This window comes from Phaethon lepturus, unplaced genomic scaffold, assembly GCF_000687285.1.
Source record: "Phaethon lepturus isolate BGI_N335 unplaced genomic scaffold, ASM68728v1 scaffold4629, whole genome shotgun sequence".
NCBI classification, from domain to species: Eukaryota; Metazoa; Chordata; class Aves; order Phaethontiformes; family Phaethontidae; genus Phaethon; species Phaethon lepturus.
In genome coordinates this window covers 88,977-106,370 of record NW_010565390.1, presented here as the reverse complement: position 1 = coordinate 106,370, position 17,394 = coordinate 88,977, and the positions used below count along the sequence as shown (strand labels likewise).

The following is a 17,394-nucleotide window of genomic DNA, read 5'->3' as shown; positions in this document are numbered from 1 at the left end:
AGGCAGAGGAAGCAAACCATCAAGTCCATGCCAGTAGCTGATGCAGCAGGCAAGAGGGAGAGCAGGGCCTCTTTTGCCGTGTCGAAAATGAAAACGGAGGCTGCCACAGCATTTGTAGGAAACCCTTTGGGTGGAGATTAGGAAAGCTCAGGGACCGATCAAGACTCAGGAGATTCAGGCAGACTATCCGAACCTACGCAGTGATTCCTGACCAGGTGTAATGCACCGTGAATACAGCAAAGGCAACTGGGAAGTTTCAGGGTCACAGCATCCAACACTGTCTACTTGTAAGATTAGTTCAGCAAAGCATGGCTTTTTAGGATTGCTGTTTAGGGTATTTTACATAAATAGTACTTGATATATAAACTTTTATATAAACAGCTGTTCTGTATATTTATTTACATAGAAAATATCTTGGATTTATAAAAACAGAATTTTATGTACAATTTCAAGATTCCTTTATATATTATTTGCCATTACATAACAAGATAGTATACCTCTTTGAAGAAGTAATAAAGGCAGAAACTGATAATATATTTTCAAGTGCGTTGAAATCAATTTCTTCTTGCTTAGACGAGAGGTAATTTTCTCATTTAAATCTCATAGATGTATTGACTAGCAAATCACTGTCGGTCTGCTTCTGCACTGACAATTCACTGTAAAAAGCTTATATTATAGTGTAGTTAGCTGTTTACTAAAAGCTAAAAGCTTATACTGCTATAGAGAGCCCACCTTATTTAATATCTACTTTAGCCTTTCACATTCAACTAATTCTGGAACAATTTGATAGGTTTGTAATCGAGGGTGCCAGAGCTTTCTTTCCACTCTACATTTTAAAAAAAGAACAGAAAACTCAATTTATGGAGGAATGTTTCATGAGGGTTGAAAGATTTATGACAGTTGAAGCCGCACAGGTCTCTCCTGTCATTAAGTCCCTCTGCAAACCCAGATACACCCAGATATACCAACGTATGCTTTTATTTGTTTAGATTTACAATAGTATTTCTATCACAGCCCATATACTGTGTAAGACCATTAAGGCCTAATTCTCTTGACAGTTAGCACCTTTTTTTCTTGTTGCAAGACAAAAGATACGGGTGGGATTTTTTTTCTATGCCTCATGTATAGTTTAAAAATGGAATTAAATGTTCTTGCACTGTGTGAAATACTTGATAGCAGAAAGGAAAACCACAGGAAAGCTTATGTTGTGGTTTAGCCCCAGCTGGCAACTAAGTACCACGCAGCTGCTCACTCGCCCCCCTACCCCCAGGTGGGATGGGGGAGAGAATAGGAAATAAAAACTTGTAGGTTGAGATAAAAACAGTTTAATAGGCCAGAAAAGACAGAGGTGGTAATAACAATATGATAAAGGAGTACACAAAACCAAGTGACGCGCAATGCAACAATTGCTCGCTACCCGGTGATCGATAGCCCGTCCCCAAGCAGTGATTCCCATCCCTGGGCCAGCTCCCGTTTCTCTCCTGAGCATGACGCCACACGGCAGGGAACATCCCTCTGGCCAGCCCGGGCCAGCTGTCCTGGCTGTGCCCCCTCCCAGCTCCTTGCGCACCTCCCCGCTGGCAGAGCAGGGGAAGCCGAAAGCTCCTTGACTGAGTGTAAGCACTACGACTGCCTAGCAACAACCAAACACACCAGTGTGTTATCAACATTATTCTCATACCAAATCCAAAACACAGCACTATACCAGCCATCAGGAAGAAAATTAACCTTTCCCAGCTAAAACTGAACTGAGGCTGAGAAATTTTGGTTTTCTTTCAGACTGAAACAACATTTTAAGTCAAAATGAAATTAAAACTTTCATGCCCTCAAAATGAAACTTTAATTTCATATTTTCTTGCTGAAGAAATTCCAATATTCTTTGCAAGCAAAATGGGAGAAGAATGAACATACGCACTTTGGAAATTAAGCAAACTAATAAATGTGAATAACATATTAATTTCATACCCTTCTATTTTTTTTGGCAAGCTGACAGTATTACGCAGATCTTAAAATACGAAAGTTCAGTGAGTTTCCAGAGCAATTATTTTGCAAAAAGCAACAGTATCTGATCAATAATAGAGTTAAGAGGTTTCTTGATCAATACCTACAAAGCCAGGGATATATGATTTATCTCAGTATATGTGATCATTATTTTTTCTAAAAGCCAGGATTATGTACCACATATTTATCTCAAACTTTTAAAGGCTGAAATTATTTTTCCCTACCTTCTATTTACCCTCAAATAACACAGTTTTGGCATATGCTTGAAGTCAACTGTGTTTATGCTTGCACCAATTTCATTTTGGTGGACCAGTTAGAGATAGAAGTCCAAATTAATTTGGTAGAAAGTAATAAATCATCAGTTTTGTTCTAAAGCTCCAAGTAATTAATGAAGGTGTTCCCTAGCAGTACTTTAAGATTTCTTTTTGATTCCTTATTTGTAGTTTGAACAAATTCATCATGTTGACTGCTGCATAGCAAGCTACCTTTTGTATGACAGTGAGATTACATTTTAATGGAAGAAAAAAATGATTGCTTGAAATGGAGGAAAACTTTTTTTTTGCATACTCAGACATATCAAAACAACAGTATTTTAAGCTACAATAAAACAAATATTTTAACTGATGTGAATCCTGCTCTGTGGATTCTATTCCAAGCTATGGGTTTATTTGTAATTTTCTGGAAATATGTATAAGCTCTTCTGGGTTTTTGGAACATGGAAAATTCATCCTATCATTTATTCCTAGTAAACTGAAAGGCATGAATCTTTCTAATTGTGGTGTAATTTTCTCTCTCTCCTGTACCAAATATTCTAGCAATAGAAGTGTGTTTTTCATTTCTTCCTTCCTTTTCTGTTTTCACTAGAACAGAATCATAGCATAGAATCGTAGAATAGTTTGGGTTGGCAGGAACCTTTGAAGGCCATCTTGTCCAACCCCCGTGCAATGAGCAGGGACGTCTTCAACTTGATCAGGTTGCTTAGAGCCCCTAGCTCCACACTAGCCATGTGGAGCTAGAAACACAAGGTACTGTCTGCCATGTTAGGAGGCTGTGCCCAAAATCAGACCCTCTGGCCAATAAAGACCAACAGAGCTGACAGCAGGAGCCAGGCACATGTCACGCACAAGTCACAACTGCAATCCAAAATTTCCCATTCAACAGCTGCGCGGGACTGCCTTTCACAGTAGGAGTCAGAAAGCCCAAGTCCTCTGTATTTTGGTCTTTTTAATTTGTTATCAAGCGCAAATGTTTATAAACTTTGTTTAGTATCATTCAGGCAAAATGCCATGGTGAATAACTCTGAAAGATCAAACGCACACCTTATCTTAGTAGAAAAGTACGTTGCAAACAAATGATAGGCATTTCAGGAGATCAGTGAGATTCATTACCTGGACGATTTCTCATTTTCAGATAGAAATGAAAGGAAATTATCCAATTTCTTTTTTATAACAACATCCAATACATTTAATGTCCAATTTCATACTGCTTCTTGATTTATAGCATTTACCAGGCTAATCGTGCTCTAGCTACTATTATAAAAGCAGCTATTATATTAACCCTCCCAGCGTGAGTGTGCCCTAAGAATTGTATTCTTTGCCACAGATAATTTAATGTGTGATGCTGAATATCTCTGGGTTTGAAGCAGAATGCATTTCATGGGTATGCGCACCCACAAATCCAGAACTGGTGGTGAAGACCACCAGGCAAAGGGAAACTATCACACCTAGCATTGTTTTTATGTAAAAAAGATCTTTCACTAGGTTCTAAAACAATATTTTCGTTTGTGTAACTACAGGAGACCAAAGGAAACAAAATGATAAACGGGAATCTGATCTTCTGGTCTCTGTGACCAATATCACAAGTAATTGATAGATTACTGTGCAAATTACTCAAATACTTAATCACAGTGATCTCTAACGTGCTTGACCAAACTTGAAATTACTGATAGTTGTTTACAGTGGCTAAATGTCTTACAGCTGAAGCTAAAACTCTGCCTCTTGTTCTGTCTTCTTGGATCACTTGTTACCCATCCACTGGTGGGCAGAGAGTGACTGACAGCCATGCAGTTCCCTAAGTCAACCGTAAACTACTATTTTTCTGTCACACCAGGAGTATTTTGTGGGAGCAAGGATGGGGCTCATCAGCAAAACTGTGTCTTGAAGATAACACTCTGATAATCATGGTACAGAGTTCTCGCTGAGCCGTTTTTTCAGACTGTCCGTGAACTCACACAAAAGATTCCTAATTAGTTGAGTTTTATTTGAATAACTTTCAAAGTGTTCTTCACAACTGTGAAGTTTACCTTTTAAATAGCAATGGAGGTTTTGTGACCTAAGAGTCTGGACATAAATCGGTAATACCCTAATGCTGAGGAGAGCCTAGGGAGTCAGCAACATGGTTTCTCATGTATATGCAATTAGTGTTAGTGCAGGAACATTCAGACTGTCATCAGTATAAAAGATGCTAGGCAAAATTCTGTCCTTTAGGTGTTCACAGGTGCAGATAGTTGGCCAAATAAGGACAGTAGTAATTTAAAAATAACTGTGGCATTAATGGTTAGACTTGTTACATTAAATTACAAGTGTTTCTGGATTTTGGAGGGTTTCATTAGAATTTAAAAGAATTTCCAGGCAAAGAAAGTGTGACCTCTGTTGAAAGTGTGTCTAGGGTAAAAGATACTCGGTGGGCTGAAGTGGCTTGGCTGAAATTGGGCTCTCAACAGGATCGTTTATTGTAGCACGATTTAAAATACTTACTGTACTGTGGCTAAAGAGGAATATGACCCTGGAAACAAAAAGCAAGCTTTGTTTATTGGAGCTATTTCTGTTGCTGAGAAGGAATACTAGTTAGACCAATTACGGGGAGTCTAAAAACAAGATAAAATAATAAACAGTACAAAGTGCACAGAAACAGTACTTGAAAACATGCTGCCTTTAATTGAACTGTTTGTCTCTATGTTGTGGTCACTCACAAATTACAGCTGAAGATACTTAGGCTGACTTTCTATTTTCAATAGTAAATCAACAGATTCTTCAGTTTCACGAAGTTGTTTTCCAGGACTTCAAAGAAAATATGACCCAAAGGAATACGGTTATAGAAGAGAGAACGTCCCAAGGGCAGGAGGAAACATTTAATTATACCTTCTTTTCTAAACTGACCTTCCTTCCTGTTGACAAATGGTGAAAGGAAAAATGTATTCAAAGGAATACAAGCAAAACAATAATAATTTATAGCTATTGAATTATGGATCATCTAAAGATATGAGCGCATGCTCTTGGCTGTTGAATTAAGAGTATCTCAAGGACTACCTATGTTTCAGGATGTGAGGGTGAAAAAGGAAAGCTAAGATGCATTTACTCAGAGTAAACCTTCTACTTAATTTAGGAATAAATGAGGAGCAGTAGAGATTGAACTCCTACATGGATCTAGTTCATAAAAATGACTGTGAGGAGATGTACTATCTCATGCTCTTCTCTATGAGCAGAGCAGAATTCAGTAATGGGATACAATATTCTGATGAGGCTCTTCTTAACCAGGCAGTAGGATCACTCCTCCTCGCTTCAGAAGCTGGGGGGGCTCAGTCACCTGCTGGGAAGCCATAAAAAGGGCCCAGTACAGTTTGCACATAAGGGTCTAGGGCAGGAGGTTGTGAAGCATATGCAAATGCTTTCAGGTCAGTTGAAGGCTGAGACCTGTGTGACCTCTGCCGAAGTTTGTTGTCTTTGACCATCATCTTAAAGCTTTAAATACCAGAGACAGGTGCTGCCTGTCCTTTAGCCACACAGCAGACTGTTGCAAGTTATGTCCATCTTCAGTATCTGAGAGGCTTCTTCATCATTATCAGGCTAAGATGCAGAGCCCCAACTGGGATAGTGATGGAACAAGCCTTTGAGAGGAATCTCCTGTCAAGTTAAAGGTGAGCAGTTTCCTGTGATGGCTTGATCACTGAGTACAGTTGTTGAGTAAGACACAATTCTAGCCTTGCACCCACAGCACAGCAGATGCTGCATATAGAGGCTGATAGGAAAATCATGAGTTTTAACATTGCTTATGTCTTCTTTAGATCACTTTTAAGACAGTTTGTCCAAGGGCTTCTGTTTAGCAAACATTGTGGGATTAAGCATGGTAATACAAGAGTCCTGTTATATCACCACCTTTCCCATAGATCACATTCATACAGATTTCTACAACTGTGGTCTCGAAGATAATTTTCTGTTATAACTGATCTGACATGGAGAGCGGATAAAGCTATCCAACGCTACAACCATATGATGGCAAATGAGAACTTCTGGCAGAACTCAGAAATAGATTTTTAATAAGACAGACTTGTATGGCATGATAAAAAAAGGAAGAAAGTGTCAATCTTTCTGTATAACTGGAAATATATAGTAACGTAGGCAGCACCATCCACCTTGTCTAAACCAGACTGTTAATTTTTTGATCTCAAGCACATTCTTCTTTGTTCTTAGGCTGTGGAAAAGGGAGGTTCCTGTTCAGCACCTCCTGTTCTGGAGCCCTGAGGCTCGGTCATATTTTTACCATTGTTTCAGTCCTTGAGATTTCTTACCACAACCGTTGCTTTTCTAGATAACGCAGAACTCTTGCCAAACCCTACAATATTGTTTTTTTAATTTGAAGGGCCTCTCCTGGGAAGCAGAAAAAATGACTTTGGAAGCTTAAAGTACAGACCAAATCTGATCAAAGCTTTCCACTTGGCAGCGACAAGTGCTGTGGCACTGTAAACTGTGGCATTGTAAACCGCCTTTCTGCAGCATCTCTTTGAACACGGCTGAAGACAGAGAATACTACTATGGAGATTGGGAATAATGAAAATAATATTTTTGTTACTGAAACAGTAGTGCTATTATCCTGGCTGAGATCATGTTGTTACTCCAGTTGCTCTATCGTAAAGTTCTGTCTTTCAGCAGTCTGTAAGCAGCTGATAAAGGGCTGGGATAAGCACAGAACCTTACTCTACCAGCCAGGGTTTTTTTTTGGGTGGACAGCCGCGGTCACAAGCAGTCAAGCCACAGTATTTAGCCCCGCTGCTCACCTGCATCCCTAATGCGGTATTTGGTAAACATAAATGCTACCTCAGCCTTTGATATTGGAGCAATAGATTAAAGTGTTGGATACTGAAGGAACCAAAATCCTGTCTTCTTGAAAGAATACCTTATCTGTGAAACGTTTTTATTGTAAAGGGTTATATGATATGTTCTTGGGTTGGTGCTTTCTCATAGAAGAGTGCAATGAGGAGATGCTCCTACTGAGAATGCGAGTTTGGACAGCCTTGGTCATCCCAAAAACATGTGATATGCCAGGCCTCTGGCATGACTATTTAAAAAAAGTTGGAGGTTTGGAACTGAAGTTTTAGGTGAACTAGAGATGGCGTGTTTTCAAGGGTAGCCAGACGCACAGACATACCCAGTTTCTAGAATACATGACAAAGGCAATGGCTAGATAGGCACAGTGTTAAAAGTTACTGTTCAATGCTGCTTAGTATTTATTTAGAATATGGAATAAAAATCTCCTTATTTGCTGAAGAACTGCTGCAGACAGATACACAAGAGTCTGGAAATCCCTTGACAAACATTTACGCAGGAGGTGATGATAAACGAACAGGACCTAATACCTAGCATAGTGCTTTTACAGGACATGTTTTATTAACAGCTTTGTATTTTTGCTCTGCCTGTCAGGAGAATCCTTTATCCCCAAACCTTTCATTGCAGATTTACTGTAAAATGTAGCTCTCTATTTTTAATCAGAGTACGAGGAATGAAGGGAGACATATATCCAAAAGCATTAGCAGGTAATACTCAACGTTTCTGAAGGCACATTTATTGAATAGTTCAATTTGACTGTGAACTCATGCTTAAATGGCTATCTTTGTTTTGCTGTTGATACATCATGATACTATTCTCATACACTGATGTAGGTTTATTCGTTGTCTGCCAAGAGCAGTACATTGTAGTCCTTTCACATGGACTACAGGCAATTTTTTTCTAGTTACAGCTCTCAGATAAGCCAAAAGATAACACTTTAAGAACGTGGTGCAACCAATTCTGCTTGCAGAATGCCAGCTGATAACACTGTAACTGGCTGTGCATGTGCCTCTATTCTCAGAAATGTTACTGCACCAGACAACTGGGAACATTTAAATAGGTGCCGATTTTCGTAAAGGGAACACTCAATGCTTCCTGAAACTCAGAGTTCCAGGTATCTAAAAAAAGAGACAGCTAAAATAAATCAGACATTTCTGAAAATGTATGTCTTGTTCTCTTAGAACAAAGTTAAAAAATATTCAGACTTTGCTAAGAATTTTAAGACTTGTTTTGAAGGCTAGTCTGTATGGGTAAATGTGCTAGTAACGTAGTGAGAATGATCGGTACGGATTTCTTTTAAACCTGTATTTTGACATATAGAGGTACAGAGACATAAATTCTGCTGTTAGCAGGTCAGATTTCCAAGGCTTTAAGAACCTTTATTAGATTCAAGCTGTAGCTTAAGTAGGAGCATATGTTTCAGTATATTTCATTTGTTAAATGAAAAGACCTAGAACTGTGAACCTAATAAACTTGGGTGAACTTCTGGGATCCATTTAAACCTCTTTTTACAAAAGCTCTCCGCACGGCTGGCCTCTGCAACCTTGTGAGAAAGTTGAGTGATATTGCTGCATTAAATGGGAGATGGAAATGGAGCCTTTTTCAGTAGCACATGACTAGTTTTGGTAATATATCTTACTACATGTTTTGGCAACAATTTGCAAGTATTGTGTAAGCCATACACATTCCTGGAATAAATCAGCTGGTAGTTATCTCTGAGGACACATCTTCATCTTTTCGCTAAAAATAGTGTGACAGATTATATTTACATTAAGTTGAATTTTAACTGAAAAAAAAGAAAAACAGATCTGATGCTATTGCTGTGAGGAGAGGTGGAAGATTATGGAAATTCTAGTTATTATGGAAACAAAGATTGTTTTTTTCAGAAGATTATTACTATTATTGTTTTAAAATTGTCATTGTTCTATTCCCTTATACTCTGTTGATATATGAAGAGTCTTGGTCACCATTATGAGAATTTCACAATATAAATTACAGAGAGTGCAATAAATCCTTGAAGCATAGTATAATATGTAGACAATAATATACAACAAGAAGGCTGTATAGATCTTCAGTACTGTCTTTTACCTTGACTAACACTGTAATGCATTACAGTGGAGCAAATGGTAAATATATTAGTGTTAGTTATTTTTAATTTATATTATTTTTATATATCTTCAACTTAATGAGAAGATAGATTTATATATGTTTTAAAGCTAAAATGTGGATGTTGGTCTGTAAAGTACTTATCTCTAGAGTAAGACTAACTTGAGCAACCCTGAGGAGTTGAGTTGCATCTCCTGAACTACTGATAGGAACTGTAGCCTATTCCACGTAGCTAGAGTGGATGCAAATTAAAATGTATGTGAATAAGATTAAATTCATTCAGATAGTCTCAGAAATCACATGGTTCCTCTTTATTATCCTCTGAATACCTCCTGTTCGATTAAATACATTACCTTCTGGATAATCATTTTATGATGAAATGATTAATTGGCAAAAAAAGCACACAGCTTTGGACTGTTATTTGCTTGATCACTGTATTTTTGATGGTTCTGTCTCCTGAGGTTTACCTATACAGCAACTCGTAGGTTACGTAGGGAAATCCAGCGTAGTCACTGTGATTTTAAAGCAGCCATTCATGTACTTTTCAGTTCTTGTAAGTACTTAATCTTGATAATGTGAAAAAGTTTATTTCTAGCTGTTTAGATTAACTGATCTAGTACTTTGCTTTGGATTTGAACAATAGTGGTAAATCTGGTTCCCTAAAGCACTGCGGAATCATACAGAAGTGTATGATTCTTTTTACGTAGTATAAGTGATACACATATAAGTGTATGAAATTCTTTTTTATGTAATTGATGACATACCAACCCATTCCAATGAGTTCCTTCACAGACAATCATATCATTTTTGTACTCATAATACAGTTCCTCGGCTTTGTGAGGTGAACCCTCCAAACTAGCATGAAAAATATAATCTGTCTCCTAATTTTATTTACAAAAAAAAAAAGTGGGGATAGATGCAGCTCGGCATTGCAATTCAGGCACAGCTGCAAGCACACTTGGGGTATTACACCGAGCAAGGTGGTGTAATTCGGAGCGGCCCCATAACTCTCTCAGCAAACTGAAGTCTGCTAGAATCCATACAGGTATCAACTGTCACGAATTACCACCACCTTTAAATACAACTACTTAGCAAAATTACATAAGACTGAAATGATAAATGCTGGTAGCTAAGGACAAAATTCCATATTGAGGTGTAATAAATTATAAAGACAGTTAAATATATTCACTCAAAAGAGAAATCAGAGCCTCAAGGTACATTTGTAATTACAAACGTCTGTTTAAATTTTTGTCTCAGTTTGACCACACACTCATAGTTTATGAAGTTGTATGTTCTGATGTAAAGAAATTAAGTGGGAATTGTGAACCTAATAGCTTTATAGTGAGAAAATCTATATGCCAGTTACATAAACATATTAATTGATTCGTAAATCTGCCTGGCAGATCTGCTGGGATTCAGAGGAGATCCCCAAAAAGATGAGCATTTGAGACCAATAATGACTATCTTCTTTCAGTATCTTTGGTAAAATCTATGGTACCGGCGGGTAAAGAAAGATGCATTGAACGTTATAAGTAGTTAATATGAGAGTCAGCCCCTCACTTCTGGTCTTGTAGGCCTTCCCACCTCTGGGTAGTACTAAGTAGCAGAAGAAACGCCACTGTATTCGATTAAATTGTTTATGTTAGCGAAAGTAAAGTACTTGATGACCCAAGTCCTTAGACATGTGGCTATCACCCCCCTTCTTTTTCCCTTACCTTATTCTCAAAATTATTCCTTAATCTCCTATTATAGTAATCCAAAGGATTTTGGTCCACAAGATCTGATGAGAATATTCCTCCTCACCCACGTTTCTGTTGCAATAGGGAGCAACTCTGTTGCTGACCAACAGTGACAAACTCGGAAAGATGGCTGAGAGTGGCGGAGTATATCCAAACTGTCATGAACTTGATTGACATTATAGCACATGAGAGGTATGAAAAAGAGCCAAACCATCACATAAAGAGAAAGCTCCCACGTTGCATATGGATGCCTGCATTTTGTGTTTATACAGTATGCTTGTATGCTAGTCCTTATTTTGCCTGCAAGCTTTTACCTATGCTCTTTGTTGAAGCTCCAATTTAGTTATCCTCAGCTGGTATTTTAGAGCAACAATCTGACATGAAGCCTCGTTAATCAGACATCATTTTGTAAACAAGGAAAGCATATACTATATATAGAATGAATTAGAATGAATTATAAGGAATTGTGATTTACAAGCCTATCTTGATACTGAGGTTTTCTTTGGTGATCTTAGGAACCATGGCAGAGAGCTCTAAATGGATTATGAATTAACCAGAACTCAGTAATAGCATTACCCTCTTGTTAAAAGTGAGGTTTCAAAAAAGCAGGATACTACATTTAAATTAGATACTTTTTATTCCACCTTCCTATTTCCCTCTTTGTTCTCGTTTAACCTCCCTTTTCATTCATTGTTGTCTGTGAATACAAGTGACAATGAAGTAATTTAAAAAATAATGTAGTTAAGGAGCATATATAAAACAATAAGTAATAATTAAATGGCTGAATGATGCACCAATGCAGGTAGATTTTCTAGTATATTCGCATTATAATTGGAAACAAATTATTTATGCCATGTTTGTGTAATGATTGCACATTTTTAGATGAGGGCAAAATCTGCCTTTATAGCTCTTCAACAGTGAGGAGGACACTGCTAACATTTATTCACAGTGTTTAAAGGGAGCAGTAGTGAGACAAATTCTTAGGAAATAAGGATACATCTGACCTAAGTCCAAACCCATAACGAGCTTGGGAAGAACCTGTTCCTTGTGGCCTGGAGCCTCTACCAGGTAGTGAAATACTTCCTTTGTGCTTGTAATACTCTATTAAAAAGCGTACAAGTAAGCCATAGAAAGCTTAGGAATTTAGTGATTGATCATAGTGATTACATTCTATTTTGACGGTTAATATTGTAAAGAGAGTACTAACCTGATCTGAAGCCACGTGAGCATTGGTGTTGTGCCGCCACCGAATACCCAGACTGTGAAAAACACAATAAGCAGTGCTGTTGTAAACATCATTTGCTTGGGTTGGGACTCTGTGTCTTGAATAGCCAATGCAAATGCTATTGCACCACGTAAACCTAAAAAAAAAAGACAAGAATGATGAACTTAATGTGATGGAGAAACAGAATTTTACTCTTTTCAGCCCAAACCCAATTCTAAGGGCAGAGGAAATTTGTAGACCATAGTCATACTTATAAAATGCTGAATTGTGCTAATTGATAGGATGGTGTTCAATACAAGTGTCAGCGACTTTGCAAAAGTGGACAATGAAACTACTCTCATATTCACATAATAATCACACATTTGTTTTACATCCGCTAATTTTTTGTCTTGAATAATTGCAAATTAAATACTAATCTGGACTTAATACATGTTAAAATTGAAATCTATTGCCTGAGTTGTTTTACAGACTTCAGTAGGACTACTCATGAAATCAGGTGCAAGTGAGAAAAAAGGTTGGCATTAAAATCTGTACCCAAATAGGCTACTTGTTTCTTGCCTAAAAATTAGAAAATTTCTTTAAAATCATCCAGTAGGCTAAGAACAGTCATAAAAATTATGACTTAAAAATAATAAGTAGTTTTTAAACGATTATTTTAAGTATCTGAAAAGGGGATGCGGAATAAATGTAGATTTTTAGCTCTTGGTTTGCTGAAATATTATCATAGTTGTAAAATTATACATCTACTGAGACCAAGTAAACAAAAACCTACAAAATGTGGAGAAAACAGCTAACAGTGAGTTTAAAAAAAGACCCATAGGCAGTAATAAGCTAGCTAAATAGGTCTGCACAGAGTGACACATTTTAAAAAAAGGGGAATAAAAACCCACTAGTGCCTCCAGCCCTCAGGATGCATAATACAAATAGTACTCCATATTTTCCAATGCTTTTCATTTATCTATTTAAATTTACTTTATTGTTTTCTAAAAAAAATTCCACAAAATAAGCATAGAGAGCAAAGCCTTCACGCGTATACAGTACACATTGAATCCAAAAAGTACTTTGCAAGTATAGAGAGATTAAATCTAATAATTAAACCTCTTGTAAGGCACTGATGGTATATGTGATATATATGATGGTATATGGTTTAATCAATTGCTAAAAAGCAGCTATTTTTGGTGTAGAACTCTAAAACTCTTTAAGATTACATAGCTAGAATGTGAATTATGTGGTATGGAAGGTGGCCAGTTTATCCAGAGAACAACATAAAGCCATTTCTGCAAGGAAGTACCAGACTGTAGTTACTCTAGCTGAAAATGGTCAGTGGCAGCAGGTTTAAAATCTCTGCATTTATGAAAATAACACTGCAGTCAACAAGTGGGCTTGTCCTTGACTTTGTTTTTATGTAAAAGACATCTCTAAGGATGCGCATGCTTTACTATTTTCTCATGGGGAAAAAACATCTGCTCATTTTAAACATATATCTGAAGAGGGAACAAATAACTATTGAAATAGTCTTTTTCCGGTGGTTATAGTGGTAATCTAGACTACTAGCCCAGATTAAGGGCTTAAATTATTGGTGTCTACCTTTTAGTGGAAAACAATGCTGTTTTCCACAACTGCATCACATTGGTACATGCAATATTAAATCTAGAACATCTGTTTTGGTAAGAGGGAAGATTAAAAAAAAATGTTAATTAATATGCCATTAAGACTCTGTACTTCTGGAGCGCTGGACTGGCTATTTCTTCAGTTTAGAGAAATAGTGAGTGCCTTCGCTACATTTTTCATTTATAAAAGGCTCAACATGGTCTAGAAGAGATAATTCAGTTTCAACTAAAAATGTGTCTAAAGTAAAATAAATGATCAAACAAAGCATTTGCTTCCAACTAACGCAGTGGGAAGCGGGTGAATATAACCTAAAATGTAAAACTCAATGAGAAGCAAGAGACCCTATTACATATATCAAAATACATTCCTGGCAACAACACAAATGAAGGAAGGGAATTTTAACAACCTCAGAAGATGGTAAGATACTGAAATAAACTGAAGATAGGGAAGGTTAGGTTTTCTGTAACACCTCAGGGAAAAATACCAACAAAGCACAATGGAACAATTAGCTCTAGTGGTACCATTGGTACCTCAGCTACAGCTGCAGAGTGTGGTAGAATGAAAACGCTCTGATGAACCGTTAGCAGAGATTCTCTCCCCTCATCTTTCAACAGAGCTCGTGAGGGGGCTGGAGCACAAGTCTTATGAGGAGCATCTGAAGGAACTGGGGTTGTTTAGTCTGGAGAAGAGGAGGCTGAGGGGAGACCTTATCGCTCTCTACAGCTACCTGAAAGGGGTTGTGGTGAGGTGGGTGTTGGCCTCTTCTCCCAAGTAACCAGTGATAGGATGAGAGGAAATGGCTTCAAGTTGCACCAGAAGAGGTTTAGATTGGATATTAGGAAAAATTTCTTTACTGAGAGAGTGGTCAAGCATTGGAACAGGCTGCCCAGGGAGGTGGTGGAGTCGCCATCTCTGGAAGTGTTCAAAAAACATGTACATGTAGCACTTCAGGATATGGTTCAGTGGGCATGGTGGTGTTGGGTGGATGGTTGGACTTGATGATCTCAAAGGTCTTTTCCAACCTTAATGATTCTGTGGTTCGGACATGCCGCCATGACAGCAGCTCCACATTTGTGCTTTGATCCTTTGGGCTCTATCACAGATTTCCTACCAGATTTGTCTGCTAGCTGTGCCTGCCATTAGGGATTAATCTTTAAAAGGTATTTTTTCATGTGTTGGGACATCCAAAGAAAACCACCCCAAGGGTGGTTCAGAGGCCCACAGAATAGAAAAGGAGTGTACTATTGGGCTGTTTTCTATCCTTCGCTCACACTCCACAAACACATGTCACTCCAAACCCATCTCCTCTGAAAAGCCTTTGAGGGCAGCAGTGTTTGTGAGTGGTGCGGAGAGAATCTGCCAGGAAAGGAGACTTTTCTGTTTGTAGATCTGGTGTTTCGATTTCAACTATAGTTCTCTGCTCTTTTCTTCCTTGCTTTCTTTTCTCTTTAGCTGATTTCATATCTGTCTTCTTGGAAAAGTTCACTTTGACACTTCCCACTGCCATGTACGTATGAGTGTGCAGATGTAAATGCCTGCATAACAGCTGCCTGTACACAGGCATTCTTTTTTGTTTTTCTTCTGCATTTGTGTTCTACCCTTCCAGACTCCACTGCTGCTACAGTGTCTTATATGAACGGCAATGACCCCTGTAGCACCGTGTCCCACAAGCCTCTCTCTTGCTGATTTATATATGCTGTAGAGAAGAGGAAAGCATGGTAAAAAGTAAATAGAGATATTGGAAGAAGAGTGGAAGGTGCAGTACTGTACCTGTGAAATAGTCCCCTCCTAGTCATGTGGCAGTGATGCCCAAATAGCAATTGTGTTATTGCCATTAATAAGTCCATCTGGATCCATTTAGTTTCCTTGCTTTTTAATTTTATTACCAGTTAAAGGTATCAAGCCGGGTCTGAACTGAAACGGGGCATTTTTCACGCAGCACAGTAGTATGTCCCTTATAACTTAAGAAATTAAAATATTTCTTTTTCACATGAGCAAAGACTGCAGGCCTGCTCATTTTAGCTTATTGATGTTAATTTGAGAAGCTCAGGCTTAATTATACAGGGACTAATCTAGTTTTGATTTACAATGGAATATCACCAGGAATCATGATTAAACATAGTTGTAAAAGCGAATCCACCCTCCGTAATGTGGTGTTAGAGGAGTGGCATAAGCAGATGAAGCATGTAATCAATCAAAGTGCTCTATGATTCACTTGCAAGCCCTAACTCTTCCGACTTTTCTCAAATATATTAATACTCCTTAAAAAGTAGAACTTAATGACTTCAGTAGAATTCTTTGCAGGGGAAGGTATACTCAAATGCTGATTGCCAATATGCTTGCCTGACCTTAATAGCTTTTTTCAGACTTTGATATTCATGGTGATTATGGCAGTAAAACTCAGTAAAGAAAGCAGAAATTGTTTGGTGCATTCAGTAATGAGAGGACTGAAAACAAAACTAACTCCAAATTCATTGTTTTCCACATCTTAATGTGTAATGCTGTGGTGAGTGAAGCCCAGTTTTCACTGTGATCAACTAGAATCTGGCGCTATACCAGAATATTACTGCTGACCTTATGTAGGCAATAAGCATCTTCCTCCAAACTCATATTCAATGTGGTGTTTACTCATATCAGGAATGTCTCTCTTCTGGCAGTCAGTCTTTTCTGTTTATCACTATATGCAGTACTATCAGTTTTGGGTAAATAAGAATGTTATTGGCAACTGAGCACAAATCTTAGTGCATGCTAAAAAGCACAATTACACAGAAAATCCACATATCCTAAGTGTCCTGTGAATTGTGAAGCTGCTGACAGTGTGAGAGGCAGTTAGTCTTTATTGCTCTATTTGAAGATGATGCCATTTACTTTTTTGTAAAGCAATTTTTCCTCTACAAAACACAGTGTTTCTTTGAAAACAGTTAAAAATTACTTTTCTGAGTATTTTAACTTTCATGTTTTAGAAGTTTTCAATACTCCTATTTTCAGTTCTCAGCTGCCAGATTGTTCTGGAAAGCTAATGTGTGAGTTCGGATGTTCAGTTGTTGGCTGCAGGCTACTTTTGGCTCTTGGTTCTGTGGAGAATGAAATTTGACTGGAGAAAACGAGGACAGAAAAGTTGAAGAATAAGATATATTTTAGAAGATTTTTAATTCTATACTTTATTGGATGAAAAATAAAAGCAAAAACAGATATGAAGCTATTTTTCAAGCTGTTGTCTAGCTGGCCACCTGCTAGCTTTAGTGAAGGGATCTACATATACATCTTACATGGCTAAAAATCGTGCGTGAGCAGGCGGCCTGAAAGCCAGTTCCTAATGGATGTATGTCATCATCTCTCACTGCAATCTAGCTGGTATTAACTGACATTTCCAGTGGCAGCTTTTAGCAGAAGGATTGAATGGATATAGAAATGAACTACTGTGTTGCTCTCTAGAGAGGTAGAATTATATAGGCAATAAATGAGGCACCCTGGTGTGGAGTACTCCTGATGGGGAAGCTTGAAATGTGGTGCATTGTATTTTACTTGTTATTTGGCTAAAGAGATCAGTGTACATCAAGGCTGTCAGTCAAGAACTTCTTTCTATAAAAATTTAGAATACGTTTTTGTG

The 17,394-nt window shown here is 37.8% G+C and overlaps 1 protein-coding gene across 1 annotated transcript in view; it reads right to left on the bottom strand.

The window, feature by feature from the left end:
- Positions 1-17,394, bottom strand: part of SLC9A9 (solute carrier family 9, subfamily A (NHE9, cation proton antiporter 9), member 9) — a gene marked incomplete at its 5' end in the record, with an annotated part of 157,502 nt that overhangs the window by 72,485 nt on the left and 67,623 nt on the right. The window contains one exon of the mRNA XM_010295160.1: positions 12,156-12,309. Coding sequence (XP_010293462.1) covers positions 12,156-12,309 — 154 coding nt within the window. The remainder of the gene's footprint in view (positions 1-12,155; positions 12,310-17,394) is intronic.